At 38.1% G+C, this 26670-nt stretch overlaps 2 protein-coding genes across 3 annotated transcripts in view; both read left to right on the top strand.

The window, feature by feature from the left end:
- phc2b (polyhomeotic homolog 2b (Drosophila)) overlaps positions 1 to 4175 on the top strand; it is a 74081-nt gene extending 69906 nt beyond the window's left edge. For both annotated transcript variants that reach the window (XM_041781434.1, XM_041781428.1), the window contains exon 15: positions 106 to 4175. In XM_041781434.1, the coding sequence (XP_041637368.1) occupies positions 106 to 260 (155 nt within the window). In that variant the 3' untranslated portion in view covers positions 261 to 4175. The remainder of the gene's footprint in view (positions 1 to 105) is intronic.
- A 1976-nt stretch (positions 4176 to 6151) lies between these two features.
- On the top strand, positions 6152 to 24452 carry LOC121506768 (T-complex protein 11-like protein 2). The gene is made up of 10 exons (XM_041782634.1): positions 6152 to 6283; positions 7799 to 7889; positions 8014 to 8143; positions 8260 to 8380; positions 11688 to 11908; positions 14260 to 14396; positions 17327 to 17508; positions 20155 to 20336; positions 20790 to 20962; positions 24220 to 24452. Exons 2-10 carry the CDS (start codon positions 7811 to 7813, stop codon positions 24450 to 24452), a joined length of 1458 nt encoding a protein of 485 aa, XP_041638568.1. The 5' UTR covers positions 6152 to 6283; positions 7799 to 7810.
- Positions 24453 to 26670: the final 2218 nt, after the last annotated feature.

The following is a 26670-nucleotide window of genomic DNA, read 5'->3' as shown; positions in this document are numbered from 1 at the left end:
ATAAATTCAGCTATCTGAAAGGATAATATGGTATCAGAGCATCTCTGAGTCCAGTTCTTAGTCTGACTTCAGCTCATTTTTCTTCCCCAACTGTTTTTCACACAGGCTGTCAGGAGATCGCAGACGAGTTTCGCTCTCAGGAGATTGATGGACAGGCCCTACTGCTGTTAAAGGAAGACCACCTCATGAGCACCATGAACATTAAACTGGGACCCGCTCTCAAGATCTTTGCACGCATCAACATGCTCAAAGACTCCTAGCAGGAAAAATATGTGTGTATGTGAGAGTGATAGAGAGAGAAAGAGAGAGAGAGAGAGAGAGAGAGAGAGAGAGAGAGTGTGATGGTGTGAGGGTGTGAGGGGACAGCAGAGTATAAAAGTTTGGCACAGGCCAGACGTTGCATCATCGTAGCACTGACGGCACAGACTGACAGCAATATGACCTCACTCTGTCTCCACTACTGGACTGGTTTCTTTAATGGAGAATCTCAATTTAGCTGAAATTCATACTGACCTGAATTAACTCCAGAATAATGCAATTGTTGGCCTTTATGCTAGGGCGGCAGCTTGAACACTGGGAGCTACATTTAAAATCACATTTAAGTGTTTATATGGTACAAAATGTTGATTGAAGCCCAAGTGACATCAACCATTCGGGTTATTGAAGGGGCATCTGAGGCCAATCAGTGGTGGCTGCTATATTAAGAACTAACTTTTGGTCAACCTAGTAACAGACAGGGGCATAGATGGCTTAGAGGTAAGGTTACCCCCTTGCCCCAGTGAAGCCTGGGCTTAAGTGTGGCCTGTGGCTCTTTTCCAGCATGTCACTCCCTTCTCTCTCCTCCCTGTTTCCAAATCTGTCCACTGTCCTCCTCTACAAATAAAGGCAGCGCAGGAATAAATCGCACAAAAAGAAAGAAAGAAAAAACAACAAACACAAAGACCTTAAAACAGACAAAGAGGCAGATCTTATATGGGCCTTAGGCCTCCTGGCATAGAGTTACAACATGCTGGTGTTTTCAGCCATGCCCTTGAGTATATCAAGCTTTAACCCTTTTAAAAACTAAAATGGATCCGTTATCAAGAAGTTTACATTGCCCACCTTCATTACAGAAATTTGATAATATGACCTTGACCTCGTATAGCGCTTTTCTAGTCATCTGACTACTCAGAGTACCTAGCCATTCACACCTTTTCACTCCACATTCATAAACTCATGGCAGAGGTTGATATCTGCCATCTGTATTAGCTAATCCCATTCAAACACACCCAAAGACGTTTACAGATCACAGCCACAGTGTGATAATAAATTGTATTTGCATTTTACATTCACACCAAATCTCAAAGTGCTGTAGTTGTGAAATAGATTAAAAAAACACTTAAAATAAGAAAAACTATGAGGAAAACAACAATCTAGCAATTACAACAGGAACATCCAAGAATCACATCAAGGAATCTGTTAGCTCCAAGGTAAGCTTTAGTAAAGAGAAAAGAAAGGAGTCCTCCTTCCAAGCCTCTGCAGTCTGAGGAGCCCTCAGGTGGTCAGGAAGGGCATCCACAATTGGGGCCACCAATCTCCCATAGATTTAGGAGCAGCTCTTAAAACTAGGTAGCAGTGAAGGATGTCTAGGTGCCTCGGTGCAAAGAAAACTCAGGAGTCGATGGCTCAGGCAGAGAAACAGCCAACAAACATAAGTGACAGTCTTCTGTCATACAACACATCTTAAACACTTTTTTTGTTGCAATTTTAAAGGTCTTTTAAAATATTCTTTAGAGCATTCTTGAGATGTTTTCATCACAAGGAGCTACCATGGAGCCCAATAACCTTGAGCTTTGCCGTGTGATCTTAAAAAATTACATTAGTTCATCCTTGAGGCAGAGAAGTCATGCAAAGTTTGAAGAAAATTTCTCGAGGCATTCTTGGTATATTGACCTCACCACAAAATGACCATGGGACTCAAGAGTTGAAAATGAGGTATAATAACCTTGACCTTTAACCTGTGACGTCCAAAATCAAATCAATTCATCCATTAAGCAGACTTAACATTTGTGCAAAGCAGTGCTAATTTAGCAATGTTAAAAAGTGACTAAAATGTTAGTTACTAATTTTTTCCATTAGAAAGACTAGACCAAGACTAGCTAAGAATAGATCCTTTATGACTAAAACTGACAAAGTACGTTTATTTATTTATTTATTTTTTTGTCAAGGAGACTAAAACAAGACTAAAATGTAGTTGTGTTTTGTCAGACATTTATAATCCATATTTTTCCACTTTGGGTAAATCCATCAAAACACAATGCATCTTTAGCATTGCTGCCTCTGCTCTAGAAAGCAGAGATTCCAGGTTTGGCAGAATGCATAATCACACAAGTATGATATGGCACCAGGTTCAGGCAAAGATAATAAATGTTTGACTTAAAATAAAGACTAGAATTTAAGAACTTTTTATGGACTACAACTGCACTAAAATGTTATTGACATTTGTACACTGAAAGACAAACTATAAAGGGAAGAAATGACTAATGTGACTATAATTCGTAAACATTTTAATCTTAAGACTGACTAAAATGATAAACAGCTGCTAAAATTAACACAGGTGCAAAGTTTGAAGAAATCCCTTTTAGCAACAAGATATTGCGTTTAGAAGAATGGCCAAAACAGATGGATGGATGGACAACCCAAAAACATAAGAGTCTGTGTCTGCAGCTGGGGCTTTTACCACTGGCAGTGCTTGTTTTCAGTATAAAGCTGTTGTAGTCCAGCATTTTCTCTGTGCTCTTGAGTGGAAAGAAAAAACACCCTTGGAGTTGTCTGTTCTTGTTGCCAAGTTCAGAGCGCTCTCAGTTGAAAACGGTTCAACTTTTGGAACAGCGCTGTGCTCCACAATGTCACTTTTCCCTCACTGGCCAAACAAAATCAAGAATGTGTGGGGGCTAATAATAATAGAAGAAGAGAAACCGACCTGGACTCATCTTTTCAAGTGTTAAGTTTCCAGGTCTGCAGTTGCTGCCTGCTGGGACAGGATTTCTTTGCTTTATTTACGAGTGTGTTTTTGTTGATATTTTCATGATAAAGGAAATATGAAGCACACAGAGCTATTTCAGGCAACGTTACACCTACTACTGAGGAAATCACCAGCTGTGGACACAGACGCTAACACCTCTGGCCCTGGATATCACCAGTGAAGAGGCATGATAATAAGCACATTAACATGGGTTGTCAGAGACTGCCAGTGTCCCCACAGCCAGCCTCTAGTGTACACTGGAGGAACTACAGCTTTTTGCACTTCTGTATTGGCATCATTTTTCAACACCGGTGGTCGAGGCAAGGGAGCAAGGTTCCTACACACTTTGAGAAATCAAATTTAGGTCTTTTTAAGACCTAAGCTGAGTAAAATCAATACCACCTTTTGTATGGCAAAAAAATGAAAGATTTCTTGGTACACAGACCAGGGCTCAACCTCCGGATTTAATGAGCTGTTTATGAAATGTTGGTGATTTGGGACAAGGACCTATTTTGGTCATAAATGCCCAAATTTGATCATTTCTGGCACATTTAATGCCACTTATTCTATCAATACATGGCATACTGACATTTATCATTACATATTTTAGCATATGTGCCAGACTGATTCAAAGATTGGCTAAATACATCTCTTAATCAACATACCATCAAAATCCAAGACCTCTCAGATGTAAAAATAAGACTTTTATGGCCTTTAATTTCAAACGTCCATTCAATACTTTTCAAGGATCCAGATGAACTCTGTGGGAGAGATGTTTCATTCTAAAGACAAAATTAAACTCATACAGCTTGACTTGAAACATGCACCTATTTACTGTTTAAGATCTAATCACAACACAGGCAGAATTGCAGATAATAAGAGCTCTTATTTCTACAAGCTGTAGACGTGAATATCAGTGCTATTATCCAGGTAGCACTTTAAGACAGAGATTTCGTGATAGCAGCAGGAGTAATTGGGGTATTCGATGTTGCCCGAGACAAACAGTTGAAGTGAAAAGGAAAGCAGCAAAGAAAATAAGATGAAAAGAAAGCTCCCTGGGTGGGGTCACACTGCAGCACAGTCTGTACTGAATTAAGGCATAAAAACAAACACAATAGAAGTCTGATTTAATTATTATTAATATGAAACTATTAAAGATGATTTTTTTGTACAGTTTTGTCAGTGTGTGAATGAGAAAGAAGCGGTTGTATGTGTGTCTGGGAACAAAAGATTGCTTCATTAATTTCCTCATTTTCATTCTGTGGATGCTCCTTTGCCTTTTTCTCACAATAAGACTCTCACAGTTCCAGAATACAAAGCTCCGATGCAGACAAGAAAAAAAACATTTGAGCTTCTTCTTCTCTGACATTGATTTCCCTTTCATGAGGAACTCTCCTGCTGATTTCAACTGCTCACAATGATTTTCACTCGCCGCTTTTTGAAAATGGTTTACTAAATAATGACTTTGATTTACCGTCGAAGTTTATAGGACACTAAGTTATCCAAGGTACAATTCAGGTCTGCTGTCGTCATTCAGACCGACTTCTGGCACTTACTTCCCTTTCTTTGCTTTAATGACGTATTACATGAGAGGAGCAGCAATGCACAACATTTAGTTTGTACATAACATCGTGAGGACAATGACTGAAACAGAGTGTGTAACTGTCATTTAGTTTAAGTTATGCTTGTTATTTTAAGACAGGAGTTTAGTTGTTTAATATTTTGAAATATGCAAATGTATAAACATGGCCCGGGGTTGTTTTTTATGTTTCTTTTCTAACAAAAATATGATCATATCTGTGTGTGTTTGTGGATGTAATGGAGGGTCAACTTTTTTAGATAAGGCTTTGTCGAATGCTTGTATTTATCAAACCGTTTGTAACAACATTTTCCAACTATAAAGAATTTGCAATACAGTTCTGCCTGTACCCCTTTTTCCCCAATTCATAAGAGGAGAAATCCGAAATTTTGATGCAAATTGCAGTTATGGTTTCGGTTTCCTACTATCATGAAAGAAGATACTCAAGATTAAATGATCATTGTGCTGCATGCCTTTTTCTCATTTTGTCTGCAGGTTTTGTCCTGTTTTGTAAAAGTGAGTACCCCCTCCCCTCCTTAACAGCACAGCATTGGCTTGGCTTCTCTCACCAAAACAGCTCTCTTTTATTTCAGTGAGGAGCAGAGAAAGTAAGGCACAAACTAGTTTGAGCTAAGATAACAAAAAGGCAGCCATCGGTTAACATAAGGCAAAATGACTATAGTAACTTTCATAACATTTCTATCATTAAGAAAAATATATTAAAGATAAGAATGAAAAAACTGGTAGGCCAGGTCATGTTTTTTATTTTGGTAAAATCAAATCCCGTTAAATACGCATATAAAACTTTTTTCTCTAATTGTTACTGATGGAACCATGCATTTTCAAGTCAAACAACTCAGGTCTAAATGGAAACCAAAGTAGACCAAAAATATCCAAATGTAATTCTTATTTTTTCATCCCTTGTTAAAGTTTTCACACTTTCTACATTGTGCCTTATTCAGAATCACAAACAGTATGATTACAACACCCTCTGTGAAAAGGGTGAGCAAAGTGTGCAGACTGTTGAGAATCAACGAAAGTTACGGGATTTGTGTTTTTTCATGTTATGAATACAATGGTGTGATTTTCCTCCGTTTTTAGTGCTACATACTCGACGGAAACGGGCTATTTCCAGCTGTAGATATAAAATAAAGCAGCATTTGTGAGAACAAAGCTGCAGTTTTCAGTGTTGTTTCCAGTGAACTACAATACAGCCCCAAACAATGAACAGGTATGGTGAGTTTTCTTTCAAACACTGCTGCGTTTCAGCTGTTAGTACAGTCAGAGGGGCGGAGAGGAGCGGAACCATACATCTGTGTCCCGCCCATTGTTTTGATTTGAGAGCGGACTAAACCAACGGAAGCCGTCGTGTTTTCTCTGTATTTCCCTCAAAAGACGAGCTAAACAAGCATTTTCTAAATTTATGTTAACTTTTTAGGTCAAATTAAACAAAACTTTATCATTCTTGATCATATTGTAAAAAGATTACAATTTCTGAAAATATTTAACACCCCCCCCCCCGTATTTTGTTGAGAATGGTTTTGTCCAGGTTCAAACTTGAACGTTGGGGATGTTTCTCTAGGTGGCTTTTAAACGCATACATGAACTGTTACCTGTATGATACATGTATGGTTTTAATCGAAGAAACTTTATTTTTCATTCGACGAAAACTTTAAAAGTCACTGACATATCAACATCAGGTAAGTCAGACCATAAATACACAGGTAATATCACTACGATTCATTTAAATAAAGTGTAATAGTGTATGTTTTTAAAACATTTTGCTAACATCTGTTTTATTTCGTATTTTTGTATTATTTCAGTGGTGGAAAATGTACTAATGTGCTTTTATTTACATTATTTCACACAATTGTAACTTTTTACATTAGGATTGAGACTTATAGTTTCAACTAAAGTCAGTGATAAAGTCAATTTAGCAAAGTCAATTTTTAAGACATTGTTATTCTTTCTGAACAGCTTCTATTGTTCTTTTTATGTTAAACGAAATATATATAAAGCAATAACATTGACTCCACCCATTCAAATGCATAATTATAGATAATAATTCAATAATCTGCATACATCTTTCTAAAATAAGCTATTACTTAAAAGACGTTAATTTTGAGTCATACATGAATCATATTTTAGTGCAAAAATTCTACATAATCTAAAACAGTATTATTAGTTCCTTTAAAATGTCATTTTATTACTTTAATGGAAAATTACAATAATTTTAGGGCTGTAACTGACTTATTTTCCACCCTTGGGGCTGCATATTAATTTCATGAGTGTTTTCATACCTTCATGCCAAATATAATGAAGTCAGATTTGTTTGACAGAGCAGTGGTTCTGTAGTAGTCTAACCTCACAACCTCTATAGTGAGAAATCTCAAACCAAATTTTTGAAAAATTTCTGCAGATGAAATTCATATCATGACATATGTTCCACTTTAGACCTTAGATGGATTGATGCTAATATTACTAGTTATCAAAACTGTTTATTATAGCCAGTAATTCAAGTGTGCTTGTCATTGACTCTCAATGAAGTGGGCATGAAATTTGGTTTGTTCAGAGAGACTCAATGAAATTGCACTTATTAACTGAAAACTTTTGTAATCTCCTTTTTCCTAATAGAGAATTCACGGGAAGGAATTAATAAGGGAATCAATAAAGAATTAAATCTTTGAGAACTGATAATGGCATCAATATCAATGAAATTGTATCCATTTACATCCCTACTGTGGTATGTTATAAGCAGTGGATGACCATGAGGCCTAAATGCATTTACCTTTGACCTCCAAAACCTAATCAGTTCATCCTTGGGTCAAGGTGAACATTTGTGCAAAGTTTGATAATCCCCAAAACATTATTCACAAAAAAAGCTGTGTGACTCATCTTTATGTCCCAATCCACCAGCCGAGAGCTGATGTGATGGGCCAAAACTAACCAAAATACAATTAACTGTCTGAATGAAAAAGATAAGCTTTAATTGGACACATTTAAGGAGCTGTAACCCTCTAATATTTACTTCTTTTGTGTCCATTCATCACAGTAGTTGCAGTTAAATACTTTTTGTCTGATGTGTTATTGATTGGTCAAAGGATAATTACCCATTTTAGTATTTTTCATTGTACTCGATGTAATTACAAAAACATCTTAGTGATTTCTTCAGGCTCTGTTGAGTTGATTGTTTACTGAGTCGTTTAATTGTCTAGACTGCTGCTGAAATGCCGAATCAAAGAGACGAGGCGGCCGATGATTCCCCTGCTGACCTTCCCTGTCTGGAAAAACTTGACTCTCCTACGGGTAAGACGCTTTATGATGGTGGTTATTGTTTTCAGGCACGTTCAGGGACCATTAGTGATTGAATTATTACCACGGTGGCAGTTTTAATTATCTGTGGGTGTGTGTGTCCTGTCTGTGGTGTCAGGGAGCCCACCCACCGCCTCATTATCCAGTCTGATGGAGCTGGAAAATTGTGTCTCCAACCTGAGCCTCGCACACGAAATAGTGGTGAACAGAGACTTCAGCTTCAAACCCTGGAGCCCCCCAACAGACAGGCAAGAAACCAAACTCAATCACAGCCCGGGTGACCTGCATTGATCTTGTTCCTAAAAATAGATTCAGGGTTAAGCCTCTTTTGAGTATTTTTTTCAAACTTTTCTTCCTTGTGTAGCCTGCAGGGCAGAGTGACAGAGATTGTTCACCGAGCGTTTTGGGACAGTCTTCAAGAGCAGCTGAACAGTGATCCTCCAAACTACAGCCACGCTGTCGTTCTGCTTCAGGAAGTCAAGACGGTGAGTGTGAGGCATCAAATCAGAGGCAGAAGAAACAGAGGGAGAGGGTCTGCTGAGACCTCTGGCATTTATTCACACATGGTGCTTTCACATATACAAAACCCCTGAAACTTTCATGAAGTTTTCAGGGTGAGCTGTGAGTGTTTCACCCCAGCTTTACCCTCACTTTTTCTGCCAGCCCCCCTAGTAAAATTTCTACAGGAAGTCAGACTGAGCTGATGTGAGAGAGCAGCAGATAATATTAAGGAAAGTTCACTGTGAGCATGCCAGCGGGGCTTAAAACGTTTACATCACACGACTGGTGAGCAACCGGTGCAATCATGGTGTACAGCAGGGGTCTCATACTTGAACTGACTGGGGGTCATTTTCAGTCCTGCCATCTTGAAGGAGGGCCACTTCAGCTTTTAAGTGCCACTAGAAAGTACTGTATTCCTAAATGTGCTTTTTGTGTCCACTATTCATTTTTTTCCATACTAAACCAAAATATGCAATCAGCTGTAGGTACATAGTTCGATATGCATTTGTTTAAAGTTTTTCAAGTCTTTCGTTTTTGCTTTATTTAATCTCAAAACCTCAACTTTTTCTATGCATTTATTTAATCTACAAGAGCAAATAACAAATCGCCACGAAAAGTTGCTCCCTTACTGATTCCTGATTTTTTTGCATATTTATCACACTTAAATGTTAAGGATCATCAAACCAATTTTAATATCTCACAAAGACAACCCAAGTAAATACAAGATGCGTTTTTTAAATGATGATTTTATCGATGAAGGGTAAAAAAAAATCCAAATTTATTTGAATCTATGTGAAAAAGTAATTGCCCCCTGAACCTAATAACTGGTTGTGCCAACCTTGGCAGCAATAACTGAAATCAAGTGTTAGCGATTACTGGTGATGAGTCTTTCACATCGCTGTGGAGGAATTGTGGCCCACTCTTCTTCACAGAATTGTTTAAACTCAGCCATATTGGAGGGTTTTCCAGCATGAACTGCTCGTTTAAGGTCACAGCAGAGATAGATGGAGCTGTGCAACTCTGGTCTGTCTATTGTGTTTGTGTTTTTATTTTAGCTGAGAGGCCCATGGGGGCAGACTTTTACATATTTTGCGTTTGTTGAATTTCACCTAATGAGGGAGAAAAGCTGTTAAAAAGAGGCCTTCATGGTTCATGCTGTGAGCTACACCCAATGCTTTCTGGGATCCTACAAACAATGCAAATGATACTTCAATTTTGCAAGAGCACTCCAGAAAATATCAACCTGACGTCTGGAAAAGCTTCAATCGGAAACATTTGGGAAAAGGCAGAGGCTTTGAAAAAAACTCGGAGTGTGATTGGATAAACGTTTTCTGTCACATCTCTACGGGCCAATCAGAGCAACAAAACACATGATGTAGCCACTATCAAGCTGCACGTGTGCAGCTACCGAGGAATAACGTGAAACATGGCGACTATAGACATGTAAGTACTCGACTTTTGTCGTTTTTGAAAAGAAAACAACTTACTGCTGTTCTTTGTTCTTTTAATGAAGAAATGTCATCAAGTTCTGATAAAACTGGCTTTTAGCAGAATCCACGCTGTCTTTCGCCATAATTGCACCGGCCTCTTTCGCTGCTGCTTGTTTACGTCACGACTCTGCCACGCCTGAAAGTACTGCCCCTCGTTGCTGATTGGTCCTGTCACTTTCTAACCAGACCCAAACGGTTCAGATGGGAGCTTTGCAAGATGGTTTCACCAGTAAAAAACAAGGAAACGGGCCTATCCATCTGCTTTGCAAGGTTAAGAAAATATAACTTCCAACATGTATATATATATATTTTAAACATCCAAATAAAAAACAAGCAATGTTTGCTAAATTGAGGGTCAATTTTAGTTGTTCCAAAACAACTAGTGTTGGCTATGGTAAGCCACAGGGAGAAAACCTCCATTGTACCACTGGAAGTTTCACCAACATTGGTATCTGTTATAGAGCCCAACAGCGCCAGGACACTTTTTTTGGCAGCTCTAGCTTTGGAAGTAAATTTCCCATTCAAATCGTACATTGACATTTCACAAAATCCTTTTATCAACATGCATGACAAAGCTTATCAATTACCTGAATACTCATGGCTATAACACAAAAACAGTATTCAAAATGGAAAACAAAAGGCAAAGATACAGGACTCATCTGTTTTGTGTTGGATAGATTCATAATATCACAGCAACCGTCACAGCTAGATAAGTTCAAACAAATTGTTAAATAGTTATTTTTCCAGGAGATATATTAATAGTGTCTTGTGTTTTGTTTTTGTTGTGGAGAGTAAGCAAACATTTCACTCAAATCGTGTGTACTGAACAGCTCGTTAGCTCAGCTCTGCATCAGGTCTAGAAACTAAGGCAGTTTTCTAAAATCTCAAACCAAGCCCAATGTTGATTGCCTTCTTGTTTCTTTTTCATTTTCACCTGCCAAAACATCTTCAGGCTGGTTTGTTAATTTCACCTGAACATGCTTTTGCTTCTTAGTTGTTTGTTCTCAGCATCCTTCCGGAGCAAGTTTCGACATTCTTGTATGCAGATCTCTCCAAGATGACTACAGTTTAGAGAGAGAAATGTTCAGCATTATGAGAAAAACACCTAAGTGCACTGCTTATGCTATAATTGTTAATGTGACAGCATTTATATGCTCAAAATAGCAGGTGTAAGTACAGCAGAGTGCATGTAAAGACATGCCATTACTCGGTCAGTTATAGTTTCTATCATGAGTGACCACTGGTTGCCTAGAAACCGTATGGTGACAACAAGAATTCAGTCCATCTTCTGTAATAACTCTTGGCAAGAATGCAAATAGGTGTACCTCAGAATCAAACCAGTCTTTAAATCCAGTACTTGGTCTTCTCTGTTGGTAGAGGATGATAGTTTCACATTTTCACATGCACACTTAGAAAAAAAAGACTCAAATAAGGGATCAGAATCCTGAATGGGACTTTACAGCAGAAATTTAAACCTGTAGAGGCCTTCATCTAACAAAAACACCGTTTGTAAAATACAGAAAATATCTCTGAACAAAAATATCTTCCCCTGTAAAGCAGAAAATAATTTCCTGGCCTGTTGATTAAGCAGTTAAGCTCTACAGGGGATTAATTTTCTTCTTTTCTTGTGCAGCTACTAATCACATTATAGATCATATTTAAGGAATTAGCTGAGATATATCATGTTTTATGTTCAGAGAGAAACACTGTACCTCAGTGTAATCCACAGCACAGATTCTTCATGAACCTTGAAGGATAAACAGATATTTTGAGTATGTAAACTACACTCGTGTATTTTCAGATGCTTCAGTCCCTGCTGCTCCCAGGCCACGTCAGACTGAGAGCTCAGCTGGATGAGGTTCTGGACATGGATCTGATCCGTCAGCAGGTGGATCACGGAGCTCTGGATCTCCACAGACTGTCAGGATACATCATCAACACCATGGCAGCCTTATGTGCACCTGTACGGGACCCAGAGGTCCGCGTGCTGAGGGACCTCCAGGAACCTGTGGAGCTCCTGAGGTGAGTTAGCAGAATGGAAAAGGCTCGTGCTTCCTGCCACGACTGACACATTGTTAAAGTAGGGTCAGTTGGTTTTATCAAACCACATCATTACCTCAGATCTAAAACAGAAAATGTAAATTTGACTGTCATCAAATACTCCAAAGGTGTACATCTAGATTCATTTGAATGAGATGAGTCCTTTCTACATTGTAAGTAAATTATTTTTAGTTACAAACTATTTTAAGTATGTAGTCACACTGAAATACAACTATTCTGGATGCTGTGAACTAATTACTTGAAATTGGTCACTAAAACTCTGTAAATTAAGGTGACTGTTGCATCAGAGGTTGATGACATGCATCATACATTTTCTGAGTCGACTTTCTCTGATTTTATTTACATGTATCAAGGTTTTTTCACATTAATTCATTATTCATAATTTGTTCATATGTTATGCTAGTAAAGCTCAGCTTTCATCTGCAGCTGCTCATGCTTGACTACCTCTGTCTTGTCGCTCCGATGTGACAGACAGCACATTCATCCAGAAAATTTTACCCATTACCCTTAGAAATGTGCAAAATTTAAATAGTGCAAAAAAAAAAAATCTGGTAATGGAAATACCTGAATTTTGAAAATCCACTCTCATGAGGTGGTTTTCAGACATTTTGATTTAGAAATACATCGCAAAAATGCAATGGTAACACTTTTTTCGCATTTAAATGTCACAGGACGTGACGTACGGTGTCACATGACCAGTTAACTCCAAGACAACATGGAGTGGTACGTGTGGACAGAAGAGGAGATGAGACTTTTCTTAACATCATGGTTATACCTTTATATGTGGCTTTTGCCATACATACACACTTTGCCTCTGAACTACCATCCTTTGCCTTCGTGTTTTGCTCAAAGTTATTAAGGCAACCGCTGTAGAAGTAATCATAACCGTACCAACATGCAACAGGTTTTGAGTGTCCAGCTTCCTTGCAGCGGAGTCTCGTGAGATGAGATTTTATGAGAATTGCGAGGCTTATGACCAAATCTTCCTTCAATGGAAACACATTCAAAATGCAATTTTACTTAACTGAAATTTAAGAAATATTGCTTTTATTTTGCTAAAAACTATAATGGAAACCCAGCTTATGGGAGGTTTCCCAGATGAATGTGAAATATAGCCATGCTATGGATCAGTCTTTCTGGCCTTAAAAAAAGAGAAGTAAAAGAATTGCTTTACAATGTCAATAAGGACAGAAAATGTGTGTTTTGAAATACAATTTAATTGAGTTTCCAAAAAAGCAATTAGAAGGGATTAATTGCAATTAACTTTAACATTTTTCCAAATGGGGCTGCACGGCAGCGCAGGGGTTAGCGCTGTTGCCTCACAGCAAGAAGGTTCCTGGGTTGCTTCGCAGTCAGGGCCTTTCTATGCAGAGTTTGCATGTTCTCCCCGTGCATGCGTGGGTTCTCTCTGGGTTCTCCGGCTTCCTCCCACCGCCAAAGACATGCTCATTAGGTTAATTGATCACTCTAAATTAGCTGTAGGTGTGAATGTGAGCGTGCCTGGTTATCTGTGTGGCTGGTTATCTGTCTCTATATGTCAGCCCTGCGACTGACTGCCGACTGACCCCACCTCTCGCCCAGTGAGAGCTGGGATAGGCTCCAGCCCCCCTGCAAGCCCCAATGGGATAAGCAATAGAAAATAGATGGATGGATTTTTGCAATTGATTTTGTTACATAAAAGAATCTAACCCTAATTTTAACAAAGCAACTCATGCAATGAGTTGGTGTTACCATTACAAAACAAACATAAGAGCTCAGTGGTTACCCTGAAAGAAAGCAGAGGCACATGATTGATATGAGTTAGTAACAGTTTGTCATCATGCAGTAGATAAAATACTTCAGAAGAGTCTCAAAGGATTCTGTTTAAACCTTTAAACCATCACGAAGCATTCTTAAGTGATCTCTTTAGTCTTCACAACATCTGTTTATTTTTTCATTCTCACTCTACTGTACACTAATAATTGAGGTCACACCAGTGGTCGATTTTCAGAGGTGTAGTAGTAACTAGTATGCATCAGACTTTAAAGGAGGTGGTCTCAGTGTTAAGATACTGCTGTTTTGTTTGTGCATCCATAGCTCCTGCTGCTTCCACTGAAATATACATGTGATCATTCTTTTGCAATCATTGCAACTCAACTCTCGGAAGTAAGAGGAGCTTAGTCTGAGCATTTTCTTTTTCTTTTAACCTATTGATCTTTTTAGTTTCGTCAATGAAGGCCTTTATATGTATCCCCTCTTCCTCTATCATTTCTTTAAAAAAAAAAAAAACTCCTTTGTGTAACAAGATTGTAATCCTTGTGTTCTTCGCTCAGGGAGATCTTCCACGTCTTGGGCCTGATGAAAACAGACATGGTGAACTTCACCATCCAGACCCTGAGGCCTCATCTCCTGCAGCAGGCCGTGCAGTATGAGAGGACCAAGTTCCAGCAGATTCTGGACCAGCAGCCAGGTGAGGAGGAGGAGGTGTGATGGGTGAGGAAGGGGACTTTCTGGCAGTAAAATTTATGGTTGAGGCATATTTCACTTTTCAGTTGAACCGATTTTGACCCTTGATGCTGCAAAGCACCACGCTGCCATTTTTCAGCTTTTTCATAAATTAGGTAGAGTGTGACAGCCCATCAGCGAACTCTATTTTGTCTGAGTGTAGCTGGCAGAGTGACAGGACCCTCAGTGCTGACACAGATATGTTAGACCTCATACTAAACATCAGAGAGATTAGGTTATCTGATAAAAATACAATTATGTCTAAATACAACTTGTCAGCAAATTTGTTAAAGCATTTTTTCATCTGTGTAGATCAGCTTTTTCTGAAACTTACAGCCGTGACCCACCTGTTTTATTACATCACCAACTGGCTGAGTGAAATGCCCTGAAAATGACTAAATGCATATTTTTCTTATTTAAATAGAATTGGTGTTGTTTTTGCTTCACAATGCTGTGTGAGAAGCTGCCAGTCTCAATAACACCTGCATGTGCCTGCTGGCTTGACTGCATACTAGGGAGAGAGTGAATGGTTCTTGTCAAAGCAAAAGTATAAAAGATGGTTCCTAAACATTGGCTTTACCAAAGCAACTGGAAATAAATAGGAGCAGTCTTAGTGTTTTATGTGCATAGGTGCTCAGAAATAAAAGCTTGAAAATGAACAAATTGGACTGACATCTTAGATGAAGCATCTGCTGTCTCTTTTGAACTGATGGCTTTATGGTTTATGTTAAAGCACAAAGCTGTTCCTTTCTGCTATTTACATTCATAGCAAACCTTGTAGCAAGCACGTTTTTCTGTAGTTTAGTTGCAGACACAACTTCATTTTTTCCTTTTTCATAATAAAGGTCCATTTTTACCCAAATAGAAAGAAAAATGCCCTTTGAAAATAATGTTGCTGGTGTGAAAGCTTACACTCACCCACTATATATAAAATAACTTAGCAAATTATTTGCACAAAAGAACACCTCTGGTGTGCAAGGACATTGAAGATTTCTATTGAGAATGGAACCTGGGTGGCTTTTTGGGGTCTTTAAAGAGTAAATCCATACCAGTAACTCCAATGTTGAACACCTTTTTATCCAATTTTTAATCTATTTTTTCAATAGTTCCTGCCGTTAGTGGCTAATACTGTTGCCATATTGTCTGTTTGTATCCCACAATGGTATTGTTACTGGGCTGTGACAACCATTGGCTGGCTGTTCCATCGTCATGTCATGATTTGCTGAACAGCACATGTGCAAACAATAAGAAACTGGACAAGAGAACAAAAAGCCCTTGTGCTTTGAATGACTCAAATTCCCCAAAAATGTGAGTATGCAAAGTGTGTGCAAAAAAACCTCAGTCATTATTGTTAACTATGTGTAATACACAATAATCTTCAAGTTTTAATTTCCCTTTAGTTTTCTCTTTTACTAAACCTTCTTTCTTCTTTCACACATTTCTTTTTGTATCACATTAGATACAGCAGGCATTTTTTGTCAACTGATAATCCACCGGAAGGAAATTTTTTATCATTTATCTGACTGTATTGAAACGCTTCTTTAAGTGATTTATTGATCCCACTGATTACGACAGAGATCTCATAAAAGTATGTTTCAAATATGATACAATAGGCTTTACAGGGTTACTGCAGCACACATATTCTTAACGCCCAGGTTACCCTGAAAAATGAATGTTTAGAGCTTGACTGTGCACCACAGGGTTAAGATTTTACTATCTTTTTTAGACAAAAAGTCCAGATGAGACACAATGGTTAAAAAATAGCATAAGTCTCAGAGGGTTAATATACATCCAAATAGGTCCCATTATTCTAAAACTTTAAATCCTGCAATTAAAGGTGCAGTGTGTAACATTTAGCCTATTAGCATTTAGCAAAACAAGCTTGGTTAAAATGAAACATAACATTTATAAGTAGATTGATCTAAATTAGTGTTGACATCTGATGACACATTTTTTAAATTTATGTTTAAAATTAACTCAGAATAAGCCTTTTATTCATACATAGGGAGGGTCCCCTCCAAGGAAGCTGCCATCTTGGATTTTTGCATTTCGCCTGTTTCTATGGCACCATAGAAGGAACCAAATAACAGTTAAGCATGTATTGATTTTTAAACTTCACTGGTTCCCACAGTTATCACCAGAGAAATGAGCATCACACTCCAGAATTGACTGTTAGATGTTGATAGTCCCATTTTTACACACTGTACCTTTAAACTAATTAAATGAGACATAGTTGTAAAAGAGAAAGTGAGGGTTGAGGGATGAGGGTTTATAGCTCTTTGAGCAGTAATAGCACAGCAGTTAGGGAAACATCTCCACGGGATCCTCCTCTCTCTCTCTTTCTGGACTTTGCACTGATCCTAGGTTGGGTGAAATAATCTGGGGGTCAGATCAGATATTGCGGACAATAGGTTGCCGTTTTAAAGCCAAAAAGTCATGTTGAATCTATATTTATAATGAATATTCTAGTCTTGTAAATTTAGCACCAGTGGGGCTTAAAAACGTTAAAAATGCAAAAAAATTCCACCTGATACAAGGACAGCATATTTATGCCTAACCTTTTTAGATTACTTGTAAATACATCCTCTATCTAAAGTAGCCAATTAACCCATATATGTATGTATGTGTACATAAAAAAATAAAAAAGAATCCATATCCGGCCCTCGGCTTTCTGTCCTTGAAATATTTTGGCCCCTGGGAAAAAGTAATTGGGGAACCCTGCTTTATACTGTCTAAAAATAGACTCATACTTCTTCAGAGTTACGTAAGTAACACTAATCTTGTATCATAAAAGTGGATTTAAATCCATTTTAGATAAGTCAAAATCTAAAGTGTACCTGTTGAGCTTGTCCTCCTAATGCATAGGTCTGTATCATATGTATTTTTGTTCTCCAGCCTCTCTGGACTACACCAACGCTTGGCTCCAGGCAGCGGCGTCAGAGGAGGCGTCGGCTGTCAGAGCTCAGTCTGACTCTCCCGCTCCTGACAGCAGAGGTCCTGTCAGCCCCACTGCTGTCCTCACCAGAGCCTACATGCGTCTGCTACACTGGGACCCGCAAGACCAGAAATATCCCGAGGTCAAAAATTATGTCACACAGCACTCTGCCTTTTTCATCTGAGTGATATTTTATTGATTATGGGGGAATATTCAGCCTCCCGACACACTCCTCCTCACCCTGCCGCATGTTGAAGCATGTGACACCACATTAGAGCTCATGTGGCGGCATAGATCAGAAGCTCCCAACCTTTTTTTATCTGACGCAGCCACGCAGCCCTGTCACTTCGAATCAAGAACCCTTACATCAACTTCACCCATCATATTTCTAATGCGTTCTTTTGAAATATTTCAGTAACTCTGGTATTTCTCGATATTAATTTTAACTACATTTAAATATCAATAGATAGTCACAGATATAGAGAGATGTTACAGCTTTAGTCAGGTATTCACATGAACTGTTAATGTTTAGCTGCAAGGGTGAAGCATGCATTTTTATATTTTCCTGTTATATTTTAAGTGTGGCTAGGGCTAAATTCTTTAAATGCTACACCTATATAATGGCAATTTAGAGTAAAAATGCTCATCATGGACACCCAAAGCTCATAGAAACTTCATCTAATTGTTTCTTTGTCTGATCAAAAGTCTCACACAAGACTTAAGAGGCAAACACTAAAAGAGCTGAAACTAGCAAGAACTAGAAATAGCTAACATTTTTATCCAAAAAATGGAAACTCCAATCATAGCCAGTTAGAAAAATAGTGGTTAGTCTGATTTTGAAGATAGATTAATCAACTATTTGTGTAGCCTGTATAGTCATTATTTAAAAATTTCAACTATTGATCTCTTATCTCTAGTTATTTCAACAGGGTACCCAATAGATTAAACAAATTATATCCTATCTTTACCTCTCAATGTAAGCAATCATATATAACTTTTAATAAATTTAACTGCTTTTACATAACTGTATCTTTAGCAAGTTTTGTAAGAAATTTCTACGAACTATCTGCAAATTTCATCTAGCTGTTTCATCTACTGGTCCATTACTTCAAGCTAACAACGTATTGCACACATATTTTTTCAGGATCTACTGAAGTTTTTTATGCATTTGGCTAGTTTTATTATTCAAACCCAAGCTGCACCCCCAGATATTAAAAATTAAGCCAATGTGGAAGTGCTCAAAACTGTAGTTTCTTGAATGTCCTCTTGAGACTGGCTCAAACAGGAGGCTGCTGGTGAAATACCTATTGTTTTCTCACTTACCTGGTGAGGTGATCCCTGAGCGGGCTCTCAGCTCTGGTATCAAGCACCTGGCCATGCAGTGGCTGGTGGAGAGGTTAACAGCTGCTGTCGCTGTGTTAAGGATGGCAGTTTAAGCACAGCAAATGGCACATCGCACCCGTCTGGCGCTGGTTTGTTTTGGGCTTAAGAGGCTAACATCAAGCTGTAAAATAATGCTAAGTACAGTATCTGCAATCTTTTATGAGAACAGGTACTTATAAAATAATTCACTGATATTTCCAAGTAATTATGACTCAAATTTAATCTGTTACAAATGGTGATCCATTTAACCTGCTTGTGCATTGACTTCAACTATTATTTCAGTCAGGAACACTCTTGTCATACATTTAACCATTTTATCGCAAAATGGATACACAGTTGTACTTGGTGGAGAAGGCTCTGCTCAAAAGATGCTCACTGAGTTAGTCAAGCAGATAGCTTTGACCTTCCATGGAGTGCATGGCTAGAAACCCCCTTATGGATAGATACATTCATGACAATGCAATAAAATCAGTTCAAAAGCAGTTCATCCATTTAGCATGAATCTGAATGTGAGGGTGCAACAAGCTTTAAGCTATAAAGGAGGGAGCTGGGGTGGAGGAGGTTAAGCTTTGCCAGCAGCAGCAAGGTGCATCAGCATTAATGCAAACAGTGACTAGTGAGAAGTACACCATATTCAAACACACCACTTTGTTGAGAGAAGGAGCTGTGATTGGCTGTGAGAGCTGGGAGGTGATAATCGGATCAGCTGGCCATCAGCTGATCACAGCCGGGCGTATGACTACCATACCTATTTATCTAAAGCAATGTATACATAGAACTTTTAAAAAAACTTTTTTCAACAATTTCAAAATTAATTTAGGTGAAAAGAAGTTTTTAAAATTTATTGCTTCAAGCCATCATTTCAAAGCACAATTAGCATATTGTTAGCAACTCAAGCCTTATCTGGCATGGCAGCAATCTATTTCAACCCTTCATAAACATTTTTATTCTGATGTTTTTTAATGCATCATGCAGACTTTAAGCTTACAGACTCAGCCCATTTCTTTACATTTACCTTTCTACAGCTGTGTTGTTTTCATATTTTATTCATTACTTATAGGTAATATTTTAATCTATCCATCACCTTCAGGAAACTGAATGTGATAAATTCCTTGCTAGAAAACTAGTCTTATGTGCTTCTTAATAATATTGTGTGCTGGTGTTGTTATTCCATATATTTTTAGTTACATGTGATCCTTTTCTTTCCAATTAATTTGAGAGCTGCAAGTAGCCCATGTTCTTCATTAATAGGTAAAAATAAATGCAAGATGTTGTTGCAAGGATCTAGTGCATCATCATATGTCATGTTGTTAGAGCTGATTCCTTTGAGACACTCCCATGGATGCTATAAATATCCCATGATTAACCATATGACATTTAACCCTGACCTGCCTTCCTCACGCAGACTGTGCTGATGGACCGAGCCCGCCTTGATGCTCTGGGAGAGCAGCTTCACGCGTTGGTCTTGGAGGCGTCGGTGCTGCTCCTGACCAGCGCTCAGTGCAGTGGCTTGGTTTTCTCCCTGCAGGGGTTTGTAGGTAAACTCAGGCACGCCATCGCTGCCCTGCTGGAGGGCAGTCACACCAGGTAAGAGGAGGATTTGGTGATGAATGTACTGGCTGTCATGGGGAACAGGTATTGTATGAGAAGGAAACCGATGGAGGTGACAGCAGGCAACTAGCTTGTCAAGACTGATGCAGCTAACCTCATTCTTTCTGTTTGAGAGAAGTCCTGTCATGATTAGAGGATAAATGTAGAGCAGCAGCTTGTGATATTCAAAGCCTGCACATACTCTGGTCCAAGCTGCAATAAAAAGCAGCACAGTCTATTTCTCCTGTAATCACCTTTATTAAAATGTCATTTGATTTAATCTTCCCCTCTTTTGAGACCTAGATGATATTAAGACCTTTATTTATTGACTTCCACGATTCCCTTTGCTCAACAGTACTTATAAATGGATACTCTCACAGCCCCACGACCTGATACACATCTAATGAAGCCTGCTGGTAATTTGTCTGACACTGGTTTCTGCTGCTGCAGGGAGGCTGACCTGAAGGCCGCACTGCTGGGGATCGGGGATGTCGTACTGCAGCAGGTGACCAAAGCTGTGAGTGGCCAGGGAGGAGCGGCGCTGCCTCAGGAGAGCCTGGATCTGCTGAAAGGACAAATATCTGAGCTGTGGAAGCACAACAACCCCGTCCGCACACTCATAGGTCAGCCAAAGAGATGTAGATAAATGTTTAATGAAACACCAAATGAGCAGAAAATGTCACTATCCAAAAAATTAAATCTGTGCTCCTTAGTAACTGATTTTGTTATTGCTTGATATCAGCTTTATTAACAGCCACAGATTTACAAATATGATCCACTAGGCTGAAAAACACTCTCCAAAAGCTATTTGAAGCAGATTCTGATAATGAAATCAAAGAATATTGTTGCCTGTCAAAAGATAACCACACAGGGACCTGTCCCTTTCATTTGACAAAAGAAGTCTTGCAAACAGTGTTTGAATGTTTTTAAATGATTACTCTGCCTGTTATTCACTTTAATGATGTACCTGTCTGAACAATGTGCAAATAGGAAAACATGTTTTGTCACTATTTCCATGAGGCCAAAGTGACAACCTCAAATTGCTTTTTTCCTCAAGAGTCTTAAACCCCAGGTTGTTACATTTTCAATCCTATTTACACTACAACCATTGTACCTAATTTGTATTAAATTGGTTTCCTTCCATTTTAGAGCTTTGACGGGAGTTCTGCTGCTGCAGTCTTTCTACTTTTTATTCTATTTTCATCATTTGTGCACCAAAATAGCACAACCAATTTATTATAGCTACTTAGCAACATACCCAATTCTACCCGATATAGAAAACAGTGCAAATCTTCATATTTGACAAGCTAGAATAAGTTAATTTTAGTATTTTTGCCTTTAAAGTTTCTCAGATCATCTAATGAATATCAAAATAGACATAGAGTATTGCTTTTAATCAATAAATATTAAAAAGGAGTATGTATTAGTGAGTGTGTCGGCTAAGATTAATATGACTGATGGATTACTTCAGACTAGTGGCTGATATCAACTAATTTTAAGGTACAGTGTGCAACAGCCTTAACTGTTACATAGTCCTCTCGTGATACTACATAATCATGGAGGTGCTAGATGTAGTAGACCTCCTTATGTATAAATAAGAGGCTTATTTTACGTTGATACAAATAAAACAATTCTTTTATATTCAGGTGATAAAACACAGCCTTCCTCCTCACTCAATGTGGCCTGCAAGTCAGTTTCAATGTGAACATGAAGGAAACATGATAAAAATCTGCCATGAAAACATAAAAATGTAAACATTTCTGAATATGTTTGCTTTCTTGTATATGTGAAGTTCTTCACACAAAATTAGAGATGACATTGGCTGTAACTGCTGCTGTTAAAATCTTTAATATTTATCATCATGCATGTGAATAAAAATGACAAGTAAGTAAAACATTAAATGAACAGTAAATTCACTGCATTCAGAAGCAGTTTAGATGGGCTCAAGTCCTGTGTTTATATGATTAACAAATTGTATTTTAGTTTCAAAATATAAATGCTAAAATAAAGTGTGATAAAAGCTTTATATGTTTTCCTTTTGTTTAACTATAATTATAATGATTACTAAATTTAGAGTATACTGAAATTTGCAAATATTTGGCCCTCTGGCAGTGAGGCTAAAATAAAGAAACCAAAGTCACCCATCCCTGCTCTACATGCCACTCATGATTACAAACTGTACTTTTAAAGCTCCTGAGATATATTTTGTTCTGCACTGATTTTGGTGCCCCCTGTGGACAAAATGTTACACCTAATCTCTTTGTTTGTCTCTTGTCCATGTTATTGTGTATTCTGAAGAAAATCCCTTTAAACTGTGTAAAAAATTTACTTTTTTTTAAAATTTGAACTGAAGTAATTGTTGAGAAAAGTCAGATGGACTCACTCCATCTGACACTGGTCTACAACACTGTTCATAAGTACATGGAACAAGAACTAAACTTTGATATATTTCTATAAAAACAAAATAAGTAAGTTCCTATTGTGTAGCCACAACAAAAAATAAAACAAAATTCAAAAGCACCAAATATTATAAATGTCAATGTTTTCATTGGTCAAAAATTATAAGCAAACTCCTAAATTGCACAAATATTGCCAATGCATTTGCTAAATTTAGGCTGGCCACAAACTGATCTTAAAATTGTTGGAGACCATAGAGATAAGGACATTAATTTAAAGATTTTTAGCATTTGTCTGAACGCATGCATTAAACGATTACGCCAGATCATGAGGATACACACTTGACATTTACTCCTGTCATAATTTCAGAGAGAAATTTCCATGCACCAGATCTCACATAAACTTACATGATCAAATGTGGTTTCAGAAGAAAAACATTTGACTGGAGAAGGCGAGCTGAACTCAACAAAATGCAGGAATATTGGTGCCAGCTCAAATACACTGAGATGCAAAAAACAAACCAATTGGCACTTGTCCTGAAGTTTTACACTTTTCATTTAAAGGAAATGACTTTATGACTAGTGCCGAATGGTTTGTTTTTTTAGGTTTCAGAAGAAAAACAAACATGGAGGATGACTGACATCTTCAGCCTAGCTGTCCTGGCATGCATTACATTTTCAGTGACAAAAAAATCTGAGGTCAAGACTAAAGCTGAGACCCTGGCTGAGATGACGGTATAGTTTTGGTTATGTAAGTAAGCTGTGCAAGTACACAACATCCAGTTGGTGATGCTACCTGTTCTGCTCACTCATTGGTTACTGGGTACTCCATCAGAGGCAGTCTGGCATGGCTCAGAACTCCCTCCAAAAAAATGATCTGAGGTGCCAAATTAAGCCTGAAGTCAGGTTAAAGAAGCCTAGTGTGTGGCTATAATGAAACAATGTGCATGGGTTTGCTTGCAGTTTTTGTGGATTTATTCCTCTCCTAAGCACCTGTCTAATAAAATACAGAATTTTGAGAGCTTCCTCATTTTTAGTACTATCAATCATTGAAACAACTTTAATCAAATCACTCTATTGAAATGCCCAGTCTTGTCCCTGATGGTCTTATTTGCTCATGAAGCTAATATAGAGGCATCAGTATTAATTTTAGTCTGTTTCATAGCCAGTTAAACTCTCCTCATGGGAGCTTTAAGATGTGTTTGACAACATTCAGACTTTTAAAGGTTATAAAAACCCTTCGAGGCATGTTCAAAGTTCATTTTAATTAAGTCATAGTTTCTATTATAATATGTTCGAGATGCACAAACTTCACTGAAGAGGAGTGATGTGTATTAAAGTGTAGTGTGGGTTATCTCTGCAGACATGCCTGCTGTTAAACTTAGATGTGTCCTTCTGCAGAGGGCTGACTTCTTTCTCTCTCTCTCTCTCTCCACTCTTCTTCCACCCCCACATCTCTCTCTCTCCTCCTCTCGATCAAACAGGAGAAAGGGTACAGGGCTTCCTCCAGGCCATGCTGCAGGGCGGCCCTGCTAAAAGGAGTCCAGAGCTGCCCGCTCCCCTCAGGCTGGTGAGTGCTGAGCTAGCCGAGCTGGGAACGGCCTTTGGGCGAATCGTCCACTTCAACCGAACCGTCTTTGGTCCCTTCTATGCACCCATCCTCAGGAAACTGCTGTTCCCACCGGGAGAGGCCGAGACCGCCGAGGACTCACGCTAAGCAGAGGGTGACCCAGACAACACCCGGTGACCAAAACATAAGCTACTATGTGGAGTTGATTTATCGCTAACATTAGCTGTCGAGTGTAAATAAAGTGTGTGGGAGTGTTTGAGAGAAAGACATTTGTAGCCTGCAGAAAATATGTATATTGTATTTTTTTAGCTTTTCAACACAAAAATGTTAATCACATCATGAGGCAGATGCTGAATCATTCTTACATGACGTCATCTTGACTATTTAAGAGGAGAAAAAAAGCATCATTAAAACCTAATAGGCTGAGTGAAACAAAAAAGGAACAGTTTTACCTGGACAAGAAAAAAAATCATTGTATACTGATGAAAAAAAATCATTTAGAATTGTAACAGGAAACTCATTTAGATACTGAGAAGGTTTTGATGAATCATTTTGTTTGTTTTCACAGTGAAATTCATCTCAAGATAAAACACTCAGGAAAAAAAAACACAGAGAACCAAAGACTAGGCTAACAGGTTGTAAATAGTGCTCCAGTTTATACAATGTGTCTGGTTTTTGTATTTTATAATCTTTATGTTTAGAGCTTATTATGCAGAACTCACCAAAGACAGTGTGCACTTTCTTTCTTTTGTATATTACATCTTTGACTGTATACCAAGAATCAGTGTTTCCCTTGTAGTGGGCATTAGTTGGGTAATAAAGGTATCAATAGCCTGTACGTAATCATCGTTCAGCTCACAGCAGTTTAGAGACTATTCTGCTGGAAGTGCTTCTTGAGACAACAGGCTACATTAAACACAAAAGGGAGCATATTAAGGACTTCGTCTTTGGCAGAGCTAAGCCCAGGATGTCACAGAGCAAAAAATAAAGATAGGATGAACCTTTACAGAGGAGGATGCAATCAGTCAAATCGCCATCAGAACACAAAAGAAAAAGACTCTCGAGACATTAAGAGTCTGTGTCTGTGGACAGAGCTTTTTAAGCTGGCAGCACTCACAACTGCAGTTTCCGAGCATTTCTCACCAGTATTTATAGTTGCTAGGTTACAAAAGTTGACTCCTGCTTTCCTCTGCAGCATCCTTAGGGTCTGTTTTAATAGCTCCATGTGCTTAAATGTTTTGTGTCCAGGAAGTATTACCAAACATGAAAACAATGTAAAAGATTCCTGTCATGGCTGTAGTTGCAGCTCTAGACCTGGAAGTTGTTTCTTCAAATGAGATGAGTCAGATGTTTTCGTCAGCTGCTGACAGAGCTGGTATCAGAAGACCTGCCCCTTCCTGATTTTTATTGGTCAATGAGGAAGAAAAGTTACTGTTGAGCAAAACATTGTTTCAAAAGTAAAAGTATTTTCATCAGAGATGCTTGATATTTGAGCCCATATTTACAAATTAATTTTAGCCAATACCGATAAACAGATGTAGTTCAGATGCAGCATTTCAGTCCTTAAAACATAATTTAACATCTACGGAAAAAGAAAAAGACTTTAGCTGAAAAAGGTAAATTAGTCTCACCCTCAACTCCACAATCATATCGGCCAATGTTTACAGCTGATATTTCAGTTAGAAATATCCGCCAGAAATGTTGATATCTGCCCATACTGCTAATTAATACTATTATATATAAACATCTGCTGATACTGATTTATTTCTTATAGTATTGTGAGTCCCTATAATTTCAACTGAGAGTTCTCTGAGCACAGCAACAATAAACAGCTGATGCCCAAGGCATTTTCCTGCTGAGGATGATCAGCACTGAAAACACAGGACTGTATGGAATTTACAGTGCTTAAAAAATTTATTGGACCACCCTAACCCTAACCAAAGTAAGGTTTATGCCACAGCTGCCCTAAATTAACAGCTTCAGTAAAACCAAAATCATTTTTTGTTTCTGCAATGGTTAATACACCAATATGTAGAAGCTCTTTAACCCAAATGATATTTTTAATGCTAAAATATAATTATTATTGTTATCCATTAATTTTTAAATTTACTGATTTACAAAAAAAACTGAAAAAATAGTAAAGCACATTAATATTTCTTGATTAATATGTCAAATTCTAGTTATTTACTTGCATTCCTGAACGGAAAAATGAGTTTTAGTGGTTGAATGTTATGCTTGCTTAATTTCTGACTTCTCAGAGAAGCCCAGTGAGCCGGCTCAAATTTGAGTGAATTTGGTTTAAAATCCCTCATTCCTGTTCAAAATGGTAAAACGTGGAGAGCTCACTGAAAATGAAAGTGTCCGC

The sequence above is a fragment of the Cheilinus undulatus genome, linkage group 3, assembly GCF_018320785.1.
Source record: "Cheilinus undulatus linkage group 3, ASM1832078v1, whole genome shotgun sequence".
Lineage (NCBI taxonomy): Eukaryota > Metazoa > Chordata > Actinopteri > Labriformes > Labridae > Cheilinus > Cheilinus undulatus.
This window is presented reverse-complemented; position numbering and strand designations above follow the sequence as displayed.